The 22,813-nt window shown below is 44.2% G+C and overlaps 1 protein-coding gene across 1 annotated transcript in view; it reads left to right on the top strand.

Moving 5' to 3' along the window:
• The window catches only part of TRANK1 (tetratricopeptide repeat and ankyrin repeat containing 1), a 111,589-nt gene that overhangs the window by 39,919 nt on the left and 48,857 nt on the right, over positions 1 to 22,813 (top strand). Inside the window, exons 7-10 of the mRNA XM_006890659.1 lie at positions 6,387 to 6,470; positions 7,499 to 7,637; positions 11,088 to 11,219; positions 17,490 to 17,660. Of these exons, the coding sequence (XP_006890721.1) occupies positions 6,387 to 6,470; positions 7,499 to 7,637; positions 11,088 to 11,219; positions 17,490 to 17,660 (526 nt within the window). The remainder of the gene's footprint in view (positions 1 to 6,386; positions 6,471 to 7,498; positions 7,638 to 11,087; positions 11,220 to 17,489; positions 17,661 to 22,813) is intronic.

Below are 22,813 nucleotides of genomic sequence, written 5' to 3' on the forward strand. Positions count from 1 at the left end.
CATTCTTAGTTTCTTCATTTGGAGTTAATACTCCCCCCCCCCCCCCACCACTAGACGTAGTGACAGTTCACTGAGTTAATGTTCCATAAAATGCTTTTTGTGCAGTGCAGAAGTTGTTTAAGCATGAAGCTGCCCCAGGGGAGGCCCCTCGGATTGTCCCAGACCCTCACAGTCACTCTTAGAGTCCACCAGAAACAATGGTCAAGGACTCAGTGCTTTCCCTGGTCTCATGACCTGCTTGGCAGCTGTAACCCTGACTTCACCACTGTCCCCATACTAACCCTTGCCCATCTGTGAACTTTCCAAGGTCAGTGTGGTGGCCGATTCATCCTTGTATTAATTTTAAAAACATAGTCTGATAAGACTTGGCAGCTTAACAGCAAAGTTCATCTGAACAAATGCACACATTAAAAGCAGATAGCAACATTATGAAAACAGAGCAATGGCCAGGAAATGAGACTGCGAATTGGAATTTAGCAATAGCTCTAAAAATTTCATTAAATACTCTTTGTGACCAACAATTCCATTTCTACAACAGACATAGTAGCAATAACTGGGTTAAAATAGATATACAAGGATACTTACTTCAGTGATGTTTGTAACAGTAAGCAAAGAACTTGAAATGACCTTTCAGTAATGGATGGTGAAATTAATTCAGGGATAACCATATGATACCGAGTTACAAAGCAGTTGTTACAAAGAGCTGGGTGGGTCTGTGTGTGCTCAGACTGGAAGACTCTTACAAGACTGTGGAACTCCTAGCTGTAAGGATAGTATGAGGCCGTTTCTTTAAAAAAAATATCCTACTGCCAAAAGCTTCTGTGGAAGAATCCTGATGAGAATATGCAGAACTAGAGGTAAGATTCTCCCGAGACCTGGGTTTTCTGGAGCCGTGGAGGCTGGATGAATTCCTGAAATGAGTGCCTTTGAGGTGTGGTGTTGGAGAACGGTGCTGAATGTCCCGGGGACTGTCAAAGGAGCAAACAGATACATCCTGGAGAAGGTTCAGCCAGTGTGCTCTTCTCAAGGCGAGGATGGTGAAGCTTTGTCTCACATACTTTGGGTCTGTTACTAGGAAGGGCTCCTCCTTGGAGAGGGGCATTGTGTTTGGAGAGGTGGAGGGTCTGTGAAAGAGAGGAAGCCCCTCAGGGAAATGTGTTGATACAGAGAGACTGCTGCTTTTTGTGGGGGACGATAAGCATGTCGAAGGGCAGGAAGGGGGTCAGGTTCTGTGAGTCGGACTTGATTAGATGACACCTAACAACAACAACGATTTACTTTAAACCTTAATCCAAAACTGTTCCCTGAAATAATTATCCTTTTTTAAAGTTTTTTTATTTATTTATTAATTTCAGTGAACATCTACAGAGATTTTGGATTCATCTTTTTTTTTTTAGGAGGGTGGCTGAAAGAGGGCTTTTTAATTTTACTTAACTTTTTATTGGGATTTTTAGTGTGAGTTTACAGGGCCGGTTGATACTCCATTCCACTAATCATCCATCTTCCCCCCCCCCCAGGTACATTAAGTTTGATTTATTTCTAAGGGAGGGAAAAGTCAGAATCAGTTTCTAATCATCTAAAATTTTTTTAGAAGTTTATTATGGTCTTAGACATTCCCCAGTTTCAAAGCTACTAAAAAATGTCTAATAGGAGGGGAGGGATTCCATAACAATAATGAAAGATTTTTTCTTTTCAAGAAGATGACTTGAGGGGGTAGGGGGTGGGCAGGGAGTAAACTGAAACAGTGAATGACTGGAAATCATAAGTCTATGTAAACTTTCATTAAAATTAAGAAATTTAAAAAAAGTAAAAATTCCATTCTGTTTAATTTACGGATATTGCCATGATAAGCAAAGTTTAAGTGAGATGTAAGATGACATTCTTTAAAGTCCTTTGATGTTGATTACAGTCTTCAGGTTGTAGCAGTGGGCTTCCCTCTATCTCCATGTTCTTGTTTCATTCATTATCATATCCTCTCACTTCTGAACTTTAATCCTGGGCAGAAATTGCCCTGCTGATCTTGCATGGCTGATTGTTCAGAAGGCTGGGGACTCTTCTGGTGGTGGTGGTGTGTACCATAGAGTCGGAACCAACTCCTAGCTGACCCTCCAGTGGGTTTTCAGAGACAGTAAATCTCACGGGAGGAGTTTGCCCATTCTTCTCCCACGGAGCAGCTGGTGGATTCGAACAGCGTGCCTCTTTGGGTTCACAGCCCAGGTTCTTAGCACTAGGCCACCAGAGCTCCCTCCCTGGTCTTAAGTGTTTGCTTTATGTGTCTGTTTATTGGTTGGCAGAAAGCGGTGCCACAGCTGTGGGTTCATTCCAGGCTCGCAGGGTGGCAGAGGCAGTGGGCCTTGGACTTGGAGGCTGTCAGTCTTCCTGGCCATTTTTTTCATTTTGAGTTTGGTTCTGTGTTTATCTTACTCTCTTCCGCACCCTCTGTGATTTCACCCTCTGCGGTGATTCCTTTCAGAGCCACGAGCCCTGATAGTTGGACACTAGCTAGTTGTTCTGATTCCAAGGTCATGGAAGCTGACACAGGAGGGCCTCTTGGTTCTGTGCACGCGTCTTTGATATTCTTCTCTTTCTTTCAGACAGGAAGAGACCATGGCTTTCCCTTAGGTGGCAGCATCCAGGCTCTTAAGTCCCCGTTCTTACTCATCAGTGCAAGATGTGAGACATTGTCTTTGTGACTCATTCCCTCCTCTGAAAGCTTTTCTAAAATTCAACAGTGGTTCAGTTTAACTCTGAGGTGCACCCAGAGCGCTCCCTGGAGGCGAGTGCTTCGTCTCTCACAGTCTGGACATGTTGCTGGGAGAGGCTGTGTCTTGGAAAAGGAATCAAGCTTGGAAAGATGGAAGCGCAGTGAAGCAAGGAAGGCCTCCATTGAGATGGGTTGACCCGGTGACTGCAGCACTGGGCTCAAATGTATCAGACGGTGAGGTTGGCACAGGGTAGCACAGGGTTCAGATCGGTTGTTCACAGGGTCCTATGAGTCAAACATGACTTGGTGGCACCCAACAACAACAACAACAGCACAAGTAAAGAATATTTACCTTGAACATTGTTCTTTCTTTTTTAATTGTGATTTTAAGGCAAGTTTACAGAAAGGAGGGGTTTTCATTCATTCATTGATATATATTTTCCTCCTCCACCTTCCCCCCCCAGTTCACTTTGTAAACACTTTCTGTTCTGGATCAATTGTCATACAAATAATGCCTGATTATATAGTCTTTCCACGTAGTCCTTTGATCCAGTACAGAGTTCATGATCTACATGCTCTTTGCTAGATAAGGTTAACTGAGCTGAGCTCTAGAAGATTCTTTCTAGCTATGTTTTTTTTAAAAGTTTGAAATTCTTTGTTCCCAAGTATGAGGAAGAGGTATGAACAGGTGACTCTGGCGTCGTTAATAGACAGATAATTCATTTGACATCACTCAGGTAAGAACCCTTTATATTCCCTCATGGCAGTGTAGAATAGTGGTGCGTGGGGCCTTACGGCCTGGGAGGAGAGGAAGGGAATGGAGCCAGGCAGCTCCAAGTACCTGTCCCAGGATATGCCCAGGAATCCAGGCTAAGTGGCAGGTCCTGCATCCTTTAGCATGTTATTCTCAGATATTAGAGAGAAGGGAATCACATGACAGCTAGGCCGGTGATGAGGGCAGCCAGAATCCTGAGTGTGACATCTAGGGTTGAGAATGAACAGTGGATAATAAAGAGAGACACCTTGTGACACAGTGGATTGTTGGCTCGATTAAGGAAAAGTTAGTGGTTCGAATCCACTAGCTGCTTTTGGGATGGAAGATGGAGTGTGTTTCTGTAAAGATTTGTTGTTGTTATGTGCCGTTAAGTCGCCTGTGACTCATAGTGACCCTATGTGCAACAGCTCTAAACCCTGCTCTATCTCTTGCCAATCTTATTGTCTCTGACACATCAGTGACGGAATCAGTCCATCTCATCGAGGGTCTTCCTCTCCTGCACTGTCCCTCTACCCTCCCAAGCATGCTGTCCCTCTCCAAGGACATGTCCAAAGTATGTCAGATGGAGCTTCAGAATCCTTGTCTCCAAGGAGCAGCCTGGCTTCAACTTCTCCAGGATGAACTTGTTTTTTTTCTCCTAGCAGTCGATCATATATTCAATACTCTTCTCCAACACCACAGCTCAAAGGCATCAACTCTTCTATCATCCCTAGTCATTGTCCAGCTCTATGATGCATGGCGAGTAATGGCAAAGACCATGATCTGTATCAGGCACACCTTAGTCTCCAGACTGATATCGTTGCTCCTCAGTACTGTGGAGAGGTCTCTGACACTAGACTTGCCCAATGCAAATTCTGTGGGACGGTTCCTCTCTCCTGTAGGGTTACTGTGAGTTGAAGTCAGCTTCATAACAACGGGCTTGGTTTGTTAAATAAGAGAGGTGTTGGAGTGAAGGAGACTAGAAGGGAGGTGTTGCAGGAGGCCTAGTTCCTAGTTCCTTAAGTCTACTGATGAGAACGTACGTGAGGGAGATTGGAGCTGGTGCTACAGCTGGCTTCCAATGATGGACGTGACTGGATCTCCGGTCAGATGCTGGACTGTAGCTTTGTTGTGACGCCAGTAGAGGGCTCTCAGGAGTACGTTTACTACCTGTGATACAGAAAAAAGTTCCTTCACCTCTCTGAGAAGAGAAAGAATCCTGATTTATAGTTTGCTGTTTTCAGTCATATAGATACGACCACCACAGCCAGTGTCAGGATTCTAACATGGTATGATGCACCTTAGGGTTGGATTGGGAGGAGAAGTACCTACGTGGCTCCCCATTGGACAGGAACCAGCTGACACATCACCAGATAGAACCTGATGGGCCCCAAACCGTGAGGGCTTATCAAACACTCAAGTACTGAACAATGGATAGTGATGGGGTTTGAGTCGGCTAGGTGACCTAGTCCCTAGAAGGTTTTGCTGCTAACTCAAACATCATACCTCTGTGATGTTTTGAATCTACAGCAACTTGAGGGGGGGGGAGAGAGACAGAGAGAGAGAGAGAAGAGAAGAGGGAAGAAGAGAGAGGAGAAAAAGAGAGAGAGGGAGAGAGAAGAGAGAGGAAAGAGAGAGAGAGGGGGAGGCGGGGGGAGAGAGAAGAGAGGAGAAAGAGAGGGAGGTGGGGGAGAGAGAGAGAAGAGAGAGGAGAAAGAGAGAGAGGAGGCGAGAGAGATAGATGAGAGAGAAGGGGGGGAAAGAGGTGGTGGTGGGAGAGAGAGAATATGACTCTCCTGTCATGCAGTTTACAGCCTTGTAAGTCTGTTAGAGGGTCGTCTGTGTGGGTTCTGACTCTGTGGCAGTGGATAAGTGAGTAAGTGAAGTCTTCCTCTTGTTGGACCTTAGGAACGTTTTTTGTTTTAAGATTTTTAAAAGTAATTATTTATTGACTATATTTTGTGTGTGTGCTGTCAAATCAGATCTGACTGGTACAGGAGGAGATTGCCCCTCCTTCTCCAGCAGAGCATCTGGTGGATTCGAACCGCACTCCTCTGGGATCGCAGTGCAGCTTCTTGCCACTAGGCCATGAGGGCTCCCATATCCTTCTTTTTTTTTTTTTAAAGAAAACTTTAATTTTACGCTAAGAACTTAAATTTTTCCTTATGAGGAGCCTCTGCTCTTCCTTTTCCTGGGGGCGGCTTCAGGTAATCTCCCAACATGATTTGCTACTCTCTTGGCCGGGAAAACCCTACAAAATCATGCAAATCAAGAGGCTCCAATCTCCGGGTCCATTTTAAGAACACCCGAGAAACTGCCCAGGCCAGCAAGGGTGTGCATATCCTGAAAGCCACCAAGTATCTGAAAGATGTCACTTTGCAAAAGCAGTGTGTGCCCTTCCTATGATACAGTGGTGGAGTTGGTAGGTGTGCCCAGGCCAAGCAGTGGGGTTGGACACAGGGTCGGTGGCCCAAAAAGAGTGCCGAGTTTTTGCTGCATTTGCTTAAAAAAGCGAAAGTAATGCTGAACTTAAAGGTTTACATGTTGATTCTCTGGTCATTGAGCATCTCCAGGTGAACAAAGCTCCCATGATGCACTACCGCACGTACAGAGCTCATGGTTGGATTAACCCCTCCACGAGCTCCCCCGGCCATATTGAGATGCTCCGTACAGAAAAGGAACAGATTGTTCCTAAACCAGAAGAGGAGGTTGCCCAGAAGAAAATTATCTCCCAGAAGAAACTGAAGAAACAAAAACTTATGGCTCGAGAATAAATACATCAAATAAAATGGAAATAACTTAAAAAAATTTCTCTTTATGATGGCAAAATCATGGTCCATTGTGTTTCCGTTAAGATCACTTTTTCTCTAATACCTTATGTAGAGAACATTCTTATTCCAGCATTTTCTTTTTCTCCACTCCCGTTAGCCATTCCTGCTTCTGGCTTCGAGAAAAGAACGACTGCCAAGGACCATTCGAGCCCCAGATATAACCCTGAAATGCCTTTTTGAGGTGAGGTGATGTTCCTCAGTCATGTTTCAAGCTAGACCACCTCAGCTTTGTGTTTGGGGACTTCCCCTTCAGCTGCCTCCCCACAGGTTGGTTATTTGTATCTGTGGCATGTTGTTACCATGTGCTGTCAAATCATAGCCAACGCATAGGTGTCCTCCCAGTGGGGTTTCACAGACTGTAAGAGATTGAGATTATAAACAGCTTTAGTTTGCTTGGCTCCACAATCAACACTCTTGGCACCAGCAGCCGAGAAATGAAAAGCTGTATTGCGATGGGAAAGTCTGCTGTTAGGGACCTCTCCATAGTACTGAAGAGCAATGGTGTCTCTCTGGAGACTAAGGTGCGTCCGATACAGGCCATGGTCTTCGCAATCACTTGTTATGCAGAGAAGAGCTGGACAGTGACTAGAGTTGATAGAAGGAGAATTGATGCCTTTGAGCTTTGGTGCCGGAGAAGAGTATTGAATATTTTATGAACTGCTAGGAGAACAAACAAGTTCATCCTGGAGAGGGTAAAGCCAGACTGTTCCTTGGAGGTAAGGATTCTGAAGCTCCGTCTAACATACTTTGGGCTTGTTGCAAGGAGGAACCAGTCCTTGGAGAGGGACATCATGATTGGGAGGGTGGAAGGACAGTACAGCAGGGGAAGACCCTCTATGAGGTGGACTGATTCAGTGACTGGGGTAATGGGGGTGGGTGAGTCGGAGACGGTGAGATTGGCACAGAACAGAACAGTGTTTCGGGCTGTTGTACATAGGGTCGCTATGAGTCATAAGCGACTCAATAGCACATAACAACAATTCACATAGGAGGAGATGGCCCATCTTCCTCCCTTGGTGGATTCGAACCACCTGCCTTTGCGTTGGCAGCACAGTGCCTTACCACTAAGCCACCCGAGCTCCCTGTCTTTGGTCCGAGACTTGGCTAATTTGGATTCTGCTGATTCTAAACTTGCAGGCTGAAGGTAAAGTTTCACCTTGACTGGATGACTTTCATGATGATTCATCAACGTGTTTCTTTTCTTTCCAGAAATACGTCATCACTGGACTTTACGAACGCATGGACCAGGTGCCCCCGTTAGTCCAGTGGCTCATCTTCCTTGGTGCAAACGTCGAGAGCATCGGACCCTACCCGCTTCATGCCCTCATGAGGCTGTGCATCCAAGCAAGTGAGTGCACCCCCCCCCTCGGGCCCCCAGCGGAGGGACCCTCTGCTCAACTCTGGGGGAACCAGCCCTTGGGAACCGGGATCATTTGAAGACATGCAGCTGGAGAACAGCTACGTTTTATTTCTCTTGGCATTGGTAGTTAATGGACATGGAAAAGATTTCATGTTCCTGGACAGATCCTGGCAGCTAAGCAGAGCCCTGGGCCCCAGGGAAAGAACTTGTGACAGACAGCTGTTGCCAGGCAGAACTCCCAGGGCAGCTGTGGGGGGGCTCTTTCTCCAGCTGCTTCCCCCCCAGTTTATTTTCTCTCCAACCTGGATAGCTGCCTACTGTGGTGCAGAGATGGCCAGGGGAACCCTGACAGAGCCACTGGCTAGTAAAGATTGTTGCTGGTTGTTTTCTTTTTTAATTTCAAATATTTATTATTATTATTAATTTTAATGAAAATTTACAGAGATTTTGTATTTTCATTCATTCATTGTCGTAATTTTCTCCCTGCCACCCCCCCCCACTCCAGTTTGTTCTTCTCTTTGAAAAGTAAAAGAAAAATTCTTTCATTGTTATACAATCCCTCCCAAGTCTACTCCACTGTACAGCCTTTGTTCTGGACTCCTGTCATGACAATAATACCTAATCATATATATCTTCTAAACAGTTCTCTCCCTCATCTGTTTCAATGCAGTATACATTATTGAACCCATCTTTCTCAGTCTCCACCTAACCCCTACGTCAGTCCCGTTCTACAACAGTAGCACCATGCAGTATTTGTCCTTTTGTAACTGAGATATTTCACTCAGCATAATGTCCTCCAGGGTCACCCATTTTGAATAATATTCCATGAGTTCCTTGTTTTTCATTGCAGTGTAGTATTCCATTGTGTGAATATATCACAGCTTCTCTATCCATTCGTTTGTTGATGGGCGCTTAGTTTGTTTCCAATTCTTGACTATTGTGAACAAAACCGTGATAAACATGGGTGTGCATATATCTGCTTGGGTGGCGGTTATAGTTTCTTTAGGGTATATTCCCAGTAGTGGAATTGTTGGAACAAATGGTGTTTCTATTTCCAACTTTTTGAGAAAGCACCATATAGCCTTCCATAGTGATTGCACCATTTTACACTCCCACCAACAGTGAATAAGGGTTCCAGTTTCTCCACAACCTCGCCAGCATTTGTTGTTTGCTGTTCAGTTAAACTTTGCTATTCTGACTGGAGTGAGATGATATCTCATAGTTATTTTGGTGAAGATTATTTTGATATTGTCGTAGGTCTGGTGGTAGGGTCTGTAGGGAACTATCCCATTAACCCAAAGGCCTCACCTCCCTGGTGGTCCCAGTCCACTAGTGGCCCCATAGGAGAAAGATGGTCATTGTCCTCCTGTGCGATTTAAGCGTCAGAAACCCAGTGGAGAGTCAACTATGAGTTGGTTCCTCAACAGGGGTGAGGGGAGTACTTTGAAGAAACTCCTGTTTTTCAAAGAATGTCTTTAGAAATATCACCACTTGGATGTAGGATTGACATATAAAAATACTGTAATTGTTAAACAAGCTTCAGAGAGAAGCTTGGTTTCCCCTCCCAGCTGTGACATCGCATTCCTTGCGAACATTCGGGCATTGGTTGTACCATCTGAGAGCTGTTCTGCAGCTTCTCAACGTCATCATTTTCTCTCTGTTACAGAATAGGGGTGAGCCCTGGCCAGGCACTTGGGATTTCGGGGTCTTATCTTTTTGCTCGCGCAAATACTTTCCGTTTCATATATTGCAGAGCACATTTGAGATTTTATTCTTAGAGTCTGGCAGGTAAAACTTGCAAAAGTGAAGTCTGCTGAAAAGGAATTCAGTCACTTACTTCCTCCCAGATTCACAGTGAAAAACCCAAACCACAGAAGCGAGCTTCTGGTTATGCACGTCATAGTTCCCTGCTGGGTACACTCTTTAGCTCCTATGGTGAAAGGAGGATGTCAGGAAGACCAGGTCTTCAAGTTTGTCTCTGATCAGTTTCTCAGAGGGAAGCTGACATGGTGAGACATGGCGCCCACAGAGCTGGCAGGGTTGTGTGACTTGCCTTGATCTCGAGAACCCGGGAGAATGGACCTTTGACATTCCTTTGGTAGTCAGGCAGCTCCGCCATCTTCCATTCAGAGACACGGACTTGGTGGTTGAGTGGATGTTGTGAGGTCAGGGTGTCTCCAGGAACGTGGGTTGCTGATTCCTCCCCATAGACCCACTTTCCTACCAGCTCTCCCACCTCGTGGTTCCTCTGAGTGTCAGCTGCTCCCAGGCCGCAGCAGCTCCCTTCTCCAAAGAACTAGCCTTTGCCAGCTGACGTTACTTTCTAGGGAACCTGCCCCCCCGAGTCTTGCCTCTTTGAGGCTTTTGACTGACTGAACTAGTGCCCGATAGACCAGCTTCCCAACCTCAAGGTGGGACCAGAGCTTGGGGCAGTTAATTCTCTACAGCTCCTCAGGGATCCGGCTGGAACGGACTCCAGGTGAGAGCACGCTGGCTCTGGTTCCTTCTGCCCTCTTCCCTAATGCTCCTTCTTCCGAGGTGGCTTGCTGGCTCTTGATAAATCTCTTGCACAGGAATCTCTCTCTCAGGCTCTGCATCAGGGATCCTGACCTATTAATATTCTTATGATTGTCGTTGTTTTTATGTGCCGTCAAGTTGCTTGTGACTCATAGCGACCCTATGTACAACAGCCCTAAACTCCGCTCTGTCCTGTGCCAATCGCACTGCCTCTGACACTCCCATCCCGATTACCCCAGTCACTGAATCAATCCACCTCATAGAGGGTCTTCTCCTCTTGCGTCGTCCCTCTACCCTTCCAAGCATGATGTCCCTCTCCAAGGACCTGTCTCTCCTTACAACATGTCCAAAGTATGTCAGACGAAGCCCCAGACTCCTTGCCTCCAAGGAGCAGCCTAGTTTAACCCTCTCCAGGATGAATCTGTTTGCTTCCTTAGCAGTCCATGGTACCCTCAATTCTCTTCTCTAGCACCACAGCTCAAAGGCGTCAATTCTCCTTCTATCCTCCTTGGTCATTGTCCAGCTCTCCTATGCATAGCAAGTGATTGCAAAGACCATGGCCTGTATCCGACGCACCTTAGTCTCCAGAGGAACACCATTACTCTTCAGTACTTTGGAGAGGTCCCTAATAGCAGACTTTCCCATTGCAATATGTCTTTTAATTTCCTGGCTGCTGGTGCCAAGAGTGTTGATTGGGGAGCCGAGCAGACTGAAGCTGTGAGCAATCTCAGTCTCTTCACCATCCATCCTGATGTTGCTCATCCTTTCAGTGTTACCGATCGTGGTGTCTCCCCACACCCGTTTGTAGTGAATGGAGCAAGTGTGTTAGACTCCCCGTTTGGGTCCCTTATTGTGGAACCGTTTGCTGATTTTTCTGTATGTAGAAAATAGAACTTAGCAGCTCCTCTTTGTTCCTTTCAGAGGACAACCACCTTTTCCAGTGGCTGATGGACTTCAAGCCGGAGTGGAAAGGCCGCATCAACCAGAAGGACGAGGATGGCTGCACGGTCCTGCACATCGTTGCCGCCCACTCCCCGGGATACCTCATCAAGCGTAAGGACTGACCGCGGGCACGGCGCCCCGACGGTGTGCTGGGGGCTGGCCGGTCTCACGCATGGTCGACCCGGCCCAGCTGACCACAGCAGCATCCCACCCATTTCGTTCTGTGACAAGGCGTCCCCGGGTGGCGCCACGTGTTCATGCTCTTGGCGTTAGATGGAAAGATTGTTGGTTTGAGTCAACCCGGAGGTGCCTGTGAGAAAGACCTAGTGATTGAATTCCAAAATATAAGCCGCCAACAACTTGACGCAGCATGTTTTGCATTGACAGGCGTGTGATCGCTGAGTCATTTGCTCACTTGACAGCAGTTACTACTCTTATTACTACTATTCGTCCTTTGACAGAGGCAGAGGACTAAAGTTTCCTTCAGATTAACCACGACTGGGGTCGGGGAGGGTGTTGAGAAAAGAAAGAAGTGCTGTGGGCTTTTTCGTCTTTAAATGCCTTCTGTGGGGTTGGGTGACTTAAGGACATTTGTTCCCTCACAGTCTTCCCACCCAAAAGATACAGGTAAAGACAGGGATAAAGACACATAGATAATAACAAAAGGTAGTACAGTAACCGTGATGTGCCAGTCGTGGTAATGGGCACCCATGGTGGACAGTGTTGGCTGGAGCTTCCCGAATAAATCAAGCCTGGAAGCAGGAGCGGCATCCACTTCCAAAATGGCTTGCCTCCGGAAACTCTATGTACGAACAGTGCTCAGGCTGTTCGTTCATAGGGTCGCTATGAGTCGCCTATGACTCGACGGCATTAAACAACAACAACAGTACAGTAACCAGGAAGTGAGGACTCTCTTTATTTACTATGATTTATTGACATGTTCGTTTAAATCATTTGTTGTTGTTAAGTGCCTTGAGTTGTAGTCGACTCATAGCGACCCTATGAACGAAAGTCCTAGACACTTGCATGACTTTCGTCCTCTCTCCAGGTTCATAGGGTTTCTGGAGGCAAGCTATTTCGGAAGTGGATGCCACTCCTGCTTCTGAGCTTGTTTTAGTTCGGGAGCTCCACCAAACACTGTCCACCATGGGTAACCATTAATGCACTTGACACCTCAGTGTCACAGTGTTCAGCTTCACAGAGACCACGAGTTACTCTGTGGACATGAGATAATGCCTGTGTTCATCCACAGGCTTGAAAAGTTCTTGGAAATGTAGTAAGAGGCCCCCGTAAGCTGGTGCACGGTGCTTTCCAGCACAGCAGCAGAGTCTACCCAACCTGGTCACTTATGTTTCAGGTCTGTGCCCCACCTCCCTGGGCTCTCTGTGGGCATCTCCCGCCCCCTCCAAAGCCCCAAGAAAAATATTTCCAGACGGGACCCTTTCATTTGCAAAGAAATATTTTCCAGTCTTCTAAAATCCAGGTGACTGGAACAGTGTTTGGGTATTTCATATACATGCTGTACCCTGGACACTGAATGTGCTTATTGATAACTCAGCAAACATTTTGTTTCCTGAGACTTTGGGCCAGCAGAGTCCCATAAGAAATGTTAACGAGAGCCACATACACAGTTTAAAATTCCTGGTGGTGATAAGAAAAAAAAAGTGAAAGGTGAAATTAATTTTAAAAATATGTTTTATTTCAACATACCAAAAAAATAGAATAATTTTAACATGATGGGAAAAAATCATGAGACTATTTTGCATTCATTTTTTTTGAGGGGGGGGCACTGAGCTTTCCAATCCAGTGTGCATCTTACCCTCTCAGCTCAATCTCTGTGTAGACTAACCATATCTCAGGTATGCACTCAGTTGTCAAATGTGCCCAGTGGCTACTGTATTGGACAGCACAGCAGACAGTGTCTATGGACAGTAAAACTTTCCTAGCTTTCTGGAACTTGGAAAAACCAACATACGGGCCTAAGAGAGGGTCCTTTCTTCCTTCGTGTGGATGTAAATAAACATGACCTGCCTCCACGCTGAATGAAGCCTCACAAACTCTTACAGGATTCTTTTCCCCGTTTGCCTTTCCTTTCTCTAACTCCCTCATCTCCTAGCTTTTCCTCTTTTTCATCAACAAAAGAATTTTGCTTTTTTAGTTCCTTTCCTTCTCTTTATAATAAATACTGTATGTCTTATTACTAACAGGATTAACCTTGGTTAGGTGTGAGTCTTGGAGAATTAGAAGCTGTCAGAAATGAAGTGGACTGGCATTGGCCTTGTTGAACTTGACACTTGTGTGTGCTCTGCTGTGCTAAGAATGTTGTATTGAAGAGGAATGATGCTTCGTTCATTGTCAAAAAGCAAATGTTAAGATCTCTCCTGAAGAAAAGTATTGTCAGAGATATCATATCATTAGGCTGTCATTCAGACATGCACACCAACTGCAAAAGTCAAAGAAAGGATTTGCACCAAGTTCTGCAGCCTGAAAAGGATCGACACATAGAATGCTTTCATATTAATTAATTAATTCAATATTAATCTGTGACTGGAATGCAAGAGTTGGATATGAAGAAGGCTCAGTAGGTGGGAAATAAGGCTTTGGTGACAGAAATGAAGCTGGAGTTTGTGTGATATAATTTTGTGCACTCAATGATTTATATATTGCAAATGCCTTTTAAAAAAAACCCACACAAACTAACAGCCAAACACATAAACAGTGATTATATACATGAGCCTGTCTAGTTGGAAAACACTAAAAAAAAATGAGGAGAAACACTTGCAGACATTCAGTAATAATTGGAATGTACCACGTGTAAATCTAAGAAAGTTAAAAGTTGTCACAAATGAAAGAAGCCGATAGATTGACATCGTAGGGATTAGTGAGCGGAGGTGGATCTTTTTGAGTCAGACTGTCCTGTGATCTGTTAGGCCAGGACTGAAAGATTGAAGAGGATTGGCACTTTTCAGAAGAGCATGTGAGACCTACCCTGAAGTACAGCGCTGTGAGTGGTAGGATACTGTGGGCTGTGAGGTAAATAATAGGTCCATCTATCCGTAGCCTTCTGTTTCGTGATTCTAAGACCTCACATGCTATGAGTCGCGTCAAGGCACTTAACAGCAACAACAACAGCTCATTTGAGGATGAGCCCTTAATTGTGTTAAGGAAGTGGGATTAAGGTGGGTTATAAGCCCTGCTGTACAACAAGGTGCCTTTGAGTTGTGCTGGAGAAGAGTATTCACCGTACTGTGGATCTCAAGGACAAACAGATCGTGGAGAACGGGAAACCAAGCTGCTCACTGGAGGCTAGGGTTCTGAAGCTCCAGCTCACATACTTTGGGGCATGTTGCCAAAAGGAACTAGTCCTTGGAGAAAGACATGCTTGGAAGGGTGGAGGGACAGCTCAGGAGAGGAAGACTCTAGATGAGATGGATTGACACAGTAGTGGGGGTAATGGCAGTGGTGTGTCGGAGACAGTGAGATTGGCTCGGGATAGGACAGGGCTTAGAGCTGTTGTATATAGGGTTGCTATGAGCCACAGATCACTCACTGACACATAACAACAACTATTAGGAGGCGTCACTCAAGTCAGCACCCTTGCTTGTCCTCGGGGTGGGGATTATAGCCCCGAGATCCTGCATGAAGGAAGCTCAGCCCTCCTCTGTGGAGGACATTACCCCCAACCTTGTCCAGAATTCAGGTTCCCACCCACAGCGTCACCCTGGAGGCACTTGGCTGTTCTGCTCCAGTCTTTTCCTCTACGTTCATCAGCCTTCATCACCCACAATTACATGAGTCATTTCCTGTTCAGTTTCTAGTGAGACCTTCCAGCAAATCACAGAAGCCAAAGTCCTATACAGACGAGATGGCAAGACCTGAAGGGAGGAATAGACGACGTCAGAGATGCTGGAGTGGTTCAGCAGTTTGAATATTGTTAACTTCCACCGTGTGGGAACTTCTGTGTGCCATTGAGTCGGATCCAGCTGGCACAGGAGGAGACTGCCCCTCCTTCTCCAGCGGAGCATCTGGTGGATTTGAACCGTGCGCCTTTGGGATTACAGAGCAGCTTCTTACCCCTAGGCCACTGAACTCCCTTTATAGGAACTAGTGTTGTGCTAATTGTTGTAAGAAATTACTCATGCAAATATCCATATGCATACAAAGACTTGTTAATATAACTATTATTCAGATACACACGCCAGCCACTAAAAAAATGAGGAAATGGAGGACTTCTACCAACTGTTGCAATCTGAAACCGACTTACTCTGCAGTTAAGATGCATTAATATTAATAATGACTGGAATATTAAAGACTCAACGGCACATAACAACAAAAACAAAAATGAGAGAAGCGCTCAAATGACAGAATTTTGTACTATGACTTATTCATTGCAAATAGCCTTTTTAATAGAAAATAAATGCTGATTATACACGTGGACCTCACCTGATGGACTGCGCAGGATTCAGATCGATTACATTGGTGGAAAGGGTCCATAGAGAAACAAGAAACCATTAATGGACACAAGGCCAGGGGCTGACCACGCAGCAGATTATCGGTTACTCATGTGCAAATTCAAAGTGAAGCTGAAGTGAATGAAAGCAAATCCATGAGAACCAGAATACAATCTTGAGTTTATCCCAACTGAATGAAAAAGCCACGTCAGAATATATTTGATACGTTGAATGAACACGAATGATTAAAGACGAGGTGGGTTGTGAAAGGATGTCATCCATGAAGACATTACGAAGATAGGAAAGAAAGAAGAGACCGAAATAGAAGCCAGAGGGGACGCTGAAACGTGCACTAGACTAGACAGAAGCTGAAACAAAGGGAGGGAATGATGCGGTAAAAGAACCACACAGAAGACTTCAAAGGGCAGCTCGAGAAGACAGAGTATTAGAACAAAAGGCTGGAGTTAGAAAACAAAAAGGCAAGAACATGCTTGGTTTTTCTCAGGCTGAAAGAATTGAAGAACACATGGAAGTCTCAAGTCTCAGCAAGATTAAGGCGTCTGTGGGCAGAATCCTGAGTGATGCTGGAAACATGAAAAAAGATGGAAGAAATACAGAGTTAGTCCCCCAAAAAGAAGTGCTTGGCACCGGACCCTGTAGAAGGTTACACTACTGTCAGGTTTTAATCAGAAGTGTGTAACCACCAGAAATGCATGAGAACCTCTTGTTTCCACAACCTCTCCAGTAGGGCGTATCATCAGATTTAAAAATTGTATTTAGACTGACAACCAAGAGCAAGTCTTTTGGTGTTGTTTTTTTAAAAAATTACGGTGTTTTTTAAATTTTACTACTTTGTGTGTGTGTACCGTCAAAACAAATCTGACTGGTGCAGGAGATTGCCTCTCCTTCTGCAGCAGAGCATCTGGTGGATTTGAACCACAGACCTCTGGGATTGTAGTGCAGCTTCTTGCCACTAGGCCACCAGAGCTCCCTCTAAAGTCTTTTGGTTTTATTTTAACTTGCATTTTCTAATTAAGAGTGAACTTGGACTTTTGATGGTTGTGGATCAGTTTTATCTATACATCTCGATATGTGTGTGTGTGTATCTGGGAATATTACCTTGTCTCCTGTTTATTTCTGTTTTATGATGTGGAAGGAGGGTAGCTATGATGGGGGCTGGTGGGGAACAGAACTGTGTGGAGTGAACTGCAGGGAATGATACCATGAGTGTTGGGCGGTGAGTATCTGGAAACGGGGAACCAGACATTGTTTCCTTTAACCCTCCGTTTCCACACAAGACTTTGTGTAGCCTCCAGGGGCACAGGTGTTCCATTCCCAAAACCATTTCTTCCGTGGGCACGGGGCCACCTTGATGCTTGGTCACTAGATTTGTCAGAGGAACTGATAGAGCATCCAGTCTTGAGGCTGGAGACACGGTGACTGACTGCAGGAAGTCTCCACTTGAAATTGCCACATTTTCCCACTGTCCCCAAACAGATCCTGTTGGGTTTGTGTTGTGGGGTTTTTTTTTTTTTTGGTCTTTGAAAAGATATTCTTAAAAAAAAAAAAAAAAGAAAGGATATTCTTTTTCTTCTTCAGGGAATAAAGAAAAATGAAGTCATAGCTTGCTGTTATCCTTACAGCTGTAACTGTTGCCTAGCAACCAGATTCCCCTTCTCCTTGCTTGTTGCCTAGGAGAGGAGAAAGGTACAGAGGACTTCGGAACCTCTGAAAAGCTGTTGTTCTTCCTGGAGCACACAGGACTTCTTGATCCGGGGAGTTGGGTGAACTGTCTAAGCCTGGCAGTTCAGGCGTTTGCAAGCGGTGGATGCTGTCTCTTTGTCTGAGCTGCTCCGGCAGGGACCTGGTAGGCAGAGCACTCACGGAAGGGGTCGTGACAGTCCCCCCTTCTTGATTCGGTCTGTCCTAGAGCAAACAGAGGACGTGGAGATGCTGCTGCATTTCGGGGCAGACCCCACCCTGATGGACCGGCAGTCTCGCTCTGCTGTGGATATCCTGAAGAGGAATAAGAACTTCAAAGCTATCGAGAAGATCAGCTCCCACCTGGAGAAGCTGGCTACGTGTTCTAAGGACGTGTCAGGTACAGTTTCCAGTGGGTTGACTTTTTTAAGGAGATAAAACTGGCTCAGTGACATTAGATACAAATCCGTTTACTTTTCTTGGTACAGGTACACGGCAGTGAGACCATGTCTTTGCTCTTTGGAAAGATAGAATAAGAAAATGTGTGTTGGGACATCTGGGAGATGATGAGAACTTTGCCAGATTCACCTGTGGACAGAAAGGGATTCCCCCACCCTACATGCACACATGAAATGAAATGACAATAAGAAAACCAAACCAAAATCCAAACATCAGACAGAACAGGAAATAAATTTAAGTCAGAAGCAACTATTTCCAACTGTTTAAAATATAGCTACATCTCTACTTCTTAATTATTGATTTGAGGCAACATATCTGCTGCAGAAGTTGAAGTGCTTCACTGTCTTAGACCCATTTATTGAGTTTAACTGGTTGTGTTATTTGTGTCATTTCCATTTTATTTCTTTACCTTTTAATTTCCCATGTTTCGTTCAGAGATTGCTTCTGAAAATTGCAAACCAGTAGATGGCATCTGCATAGTTTTTAGTTTGTGCATACATTTCTCTTTCTATAGCTGATTGTTATTAGATGCTGCTAGCTTGTGTCTGATGCGTGGCGACCCTGTCAGCAGCACGACCATTTCCAGTTCTGCACCATTTTCAGCTGTTAGTTTTGAGGGTTTTTTTGTGGACACTCATTGGTCCATCTCAGCCAGGATCTTCCTCTTTCTCCTGACCCTTTACTTTTCTGAGTGTGATATTTTTCTCCAGGGGCTGACCCATCCTAGTTACATACCTGGACCGTCAAACAGAAATGAACACCAGATGTCCTGACAATTTAAATATGATGGTGTTCAAACATTTTGGTTGGATGAAGTATTGTTTGCTTTTCTTTTATACCTTTAATTCTCATGCCCATCAAGTTGATTCTTACTCCTGACCGTGTAGGACAGAGGAAAAGGCTCCCTAGCATTTCCAGGGCTTTAAATATTTATGGGAACAGATTTATGGAAATAGTTTGGAGCAGTTGAAGAGTTCGAACTGGCAACCTTTTGGTTACCAGTCTAATGCCTTAACCACTAGAGTAGCTTCACTCTCAGACTAACATTTAGTTCTTCTAACTCCTGTTGTCGTCTTAGAATTTCTCTCTTCCTCTGATCAAGTCCCTTTCAATTAGTTTATTCTCAGAGGGATGTGGCTGGTAGATCAGTGTATCAGCCCACGAGCTCTTGCATATGTGAAAAGGTTCTCTTGATTGATAATTGACTGAACACATGTCATATTTAATTTTAAGTTACGTTCTTTAACATTTTAATGGATAGTCCTTGCTGTAGTATCTTTAAAATATCTTACAATTATGCTGTAGTTTAATTGGCCTCCTTTCCTGCTATATCTATAGCATCTTAGATTTGGAAAATATATTGTAAAACCTTGTCTTTCTCAGTTTTGAAGATAAAGTTTCATTGTCATCTGGTCTTTGTTAAAAGTGATCTGATGTTAGTCTCATTTTTTTTTTTTTGTTCTCTCTCTCTTTTTTTTAGGTTTTTCTCTGTTCTTAATTTTGGAAATTTTACTGGGATGTTCCACGGTGTGGGTCTTTATTCCTTTTCTTGCTGTTGGCCCCTGAGGGACCTCTGGTGACCCAGTGGGTAGGGAGTTACACCATCAACCCAAAGGTGGCCCCTCTATGGTGGTTCAAACCCACCAGAAGGGCAGACTCCTTGCGGGCAGTTTACAGCTGTGTGGGGTCAGCTGTGAGTTGGTTCCCTCTGGACAGCAGTGAGTTTGAGGACTTTTTTGGAGGGTGATTGACCCCCTCAGTCTTTCTCAGCGCAGGGGAGTGGTATTCTTTTGTTCCCTTCCAGGGTCTCTTTCTCACTGTTGTTCCTCTTAAATGATCTTCCTGCTCAAATGGCTTAATTCTAAAGAGTTGTGCTGCCAACCCAAAGGCAGTTCGAATCCACCAGCTTCTTCTCCACAGGAGAAATACTATTATTGAGATTTACAGCCTCTGAAAAGCAGCTGGAATATCAGCTACGAGTCGATGGCAATTTGACGGCGCACATCACCGCCAACAGTGGCCGCAGCTCTGCTATTTCCTACTATTTTCCATCTCCAATTTTCTTTCTAGATCTTTCACTTCGTCTTCAGTTTTTCTTTTAATAATCCTGTTTGACCATTGAATTTTTAATTTGGAAAATCTTAGTTTTCATATTTTTTTTAAATTCTTCATTTTCATTAAGGTTTTCACAAAGATCAAACATAATTGGCTACGTACATCACAAAATGAAATCAAATAAGTGGTTGTTAGTACACAAAAAAATCATCATTTACCCCCTCCCCGTTTTAAAAAATATAAATAAGAACAATGTTCAAGGTTTTACAATTCTTCCTCACAGGAGGGGATATGTGTCTGTGCTTTAAGGCTTTGTGTTGTAGCCTAGTTTTAATTTTTTAGAGCTCTTTCTTGTTCTTTGAGGATTTCTTGCCATTAGCAGCTTATTACGTTTTCCACATCTTTTTGAATCGTACTTGAAAATGCTAAGTTGTTTTATTTTGGTTTTGAAAGAGCCTTTTTTTCCCTCACTTCTCTGGATTGCTGTGTGCTTCTCTTGGAGTTAAGGGATTCATTTCGTTGCTTCTCTTTGGTGCGGATGCTTTTCCTTACTTACTTTCCAGGAGTTCTCGTTCTTGTGTGGTGCACATCGCTAGTATACTTAGCTGCAGACTGAGATGTTGGAGGTTTGAGTCTCTCCAGAGGTACCTCAGAAGAAAGGGCTGGTGGTCTGCTTACGACAGGTCAGCTGAAGACCGTGTGGAGCCGGGTCACTCTGACACACATGGGTCAGCTTGGGTCGGAATTGGCTCCCTGGTCACTGGCTCGATTTGGTTTAATTACTTGCTAGTTTTTAGGTCGTTCATATTTAGGAATAAAGATTGCCTTGATTTTTTTAAAAGAAATTTTATATTGATTTGCATACAGGATTCTTATACACTGTGTTTCACTCATATGCATGGTGTTTCATACATCCTCTCATTCACATTTTGTTTGCTAGGATCATTGTGTCTTCTAAAACCATCACTGTTCTATAATGTGTATATGATTGTCGCTCTTGTGATAATAGAGAATTTTACTTCTTTTTATTCCAGCTTATATTGTGAGAACACATTTAGTCTTATGCTTGTCTTTGGAACATCTTTCGTGTATTCAAGGTATTTAGTTAAAAGTTTACTGTAAAAAAAATCAAAGGGGGGGGAGGGGGGAGGGGTTTGTGCGGGGAGAAGGGTGCAACAATGAATGAATGCAATCCCAAAATCTCTGTAGATGTTCATTGAAATGAAAAATAAACAACCTAAATTTTAAAAAAAATCAAAATAAAAAATGTTTTGCTTTTACAGAATAAATGAATTGGATTGTATACTGGGAAAAACAAAAAACAAACAAACCCGATCACCATAGATCTAGGCCCACTATCACCTCGTCTTTTCAGGTCCCCACTGGATTTTCCTCAATTCCTTCACCCCCTCCCTCCGCCTACCAAACTGTTGATTTCCTGCTCCCCACCCTGGGCCCCCCTGCCCCATCCCGTGGACGACAGCGATTAATATTTAGTAGGTGGTTAGTGTGGTTACTTAGTCACTCTTATTTCAAAAACGCTTCCTCCCTGGGATGAGAGAGACGTAACTGGGTAGTAAATTGAACGCTTGTAGGGGTCATGTCAGGATAAGTGATGATGAGAGAGAAGCACTCAGGCAGGCTGGGCTCATGGCAGCTGATAGAATAAGAATCCTTTTTATGTGAGGGATGTTGAAACTGCTTTTCATTTGCTCCACTTTGCCAGTTATTTCTTCTCTGTAGCGTTAAGTATGTTCTGTCATATTCTTCAGACTATGGGACTGAGGAGAGACGAGTGTGTGTGCGCAGCCCAGAGCTTTTCATAGATGTTCTTTTGAAACTGTGATATGCCATGCTTAGTTCCAGAATGACTTCATATTTTAAGGGATTCTTAATTTTTAAGAGCTCTTTTTTGTTCTCTGATTACTTCTTATGTTCATCAGCTTGGTCTTTATGTTTTCCACATCTTAATTGAATCACACTTGAAAGGAGTATGTTGTTTTGGTTTTTCAAGAGCGTGTTCCGCTTTTTCTGGGGATGATTACGTGTTTCTTTTGGAGTTAATGGATGAATTTTCTTCTCTCTTTTGTTAATGTTTTACTTAATTACTTTCTAGGAATTCTTGTGTGTGCTGCAAATTGCTAACATACTTGGCTGCCAGCGGAAAAACAGAAGCTTTAAAATGGTGTGAATAATAAATCGTTATGAGATGCTTTGTAAGAATTTGTGCTTGTAATCTCAGTTCCAGGATGATAGCCACTTAATAGTTGAAAGTGGAAACTAACCAAACATGTTTCTATGTCTACTTGGTGTTTCATTTTTGTCTATGAATCTCCAAAGTTTTACAATAACAATAAAAAAGGATCCTTGGTGGTTAGTTTTGAATGACTTGCTTGGAAATGTGTTCTTTAATAATTAAAATATTAATTATGGATTGAGGCTCAACATCAGGAAAACAAAGATTCTCACTACTGGGACAATTGGCTATATCAGTATGGATGGTGAAGAGATTGAGATAGTTAACAGTTTTAGTTTGCTTGGTTCCCAGTCAACACTCTTGGTGCAGCAGCCAGGAAATCAGGAGACGAATTGCACTGGGAAAGTCGGCTGTGAGGGACCTCTCGAGTACTGAAGTGCAACGACGTCAGGCTGGAAACTGAGGTGTGCCTGATCCGGGCTGTAGTCTTCTCAATTACGTGCTATGCATCAGAGAGTTGGACAGTGATTAGGGATGATAGAAACAGAATTGATGCCTTTGAGCTGTGGTGCTGGAGAAGAGTGTTGAATATACCATGGACTCCTAGGAGAACAGACAGGTTTGTCCTGGAGAAGGTGAAGCTGGAATGCTCCTTGGAGTCAACGATTCTGAAGCTTTGTCTGACGTACTTTGGGCATGTTGCAAGAAGGGACTAGTCCTTGGAGAAGGACATCATGTTTGGGAGAGTGGAGGGACGGCGCAGGAGAGGAAGACCCTCGATGAGATGGATCGATTCTGTGAGTGGAGCGGTAGGAATGAGTGGGTTTGAGACGGTGAGGTTG

Source organism: Elephantulus edwardii, unplaced genomic scaffold, assembly GCF_000299155.1.
Source record: "Elephantulus edwardii isolate Elephantulus edwardi_28Jun2011 unplaced genomic scaffold, EleEdw1.0 scaffold00091, whole genome shotgun sequence".
Taxonomy (NCBI): domain Eukaryota; kingdom Metazoa; phylum Chordata; class Mammalia; order Macroscelidea; family Macroscelididae; genus Elephantulus; species Elephantulus edwardii.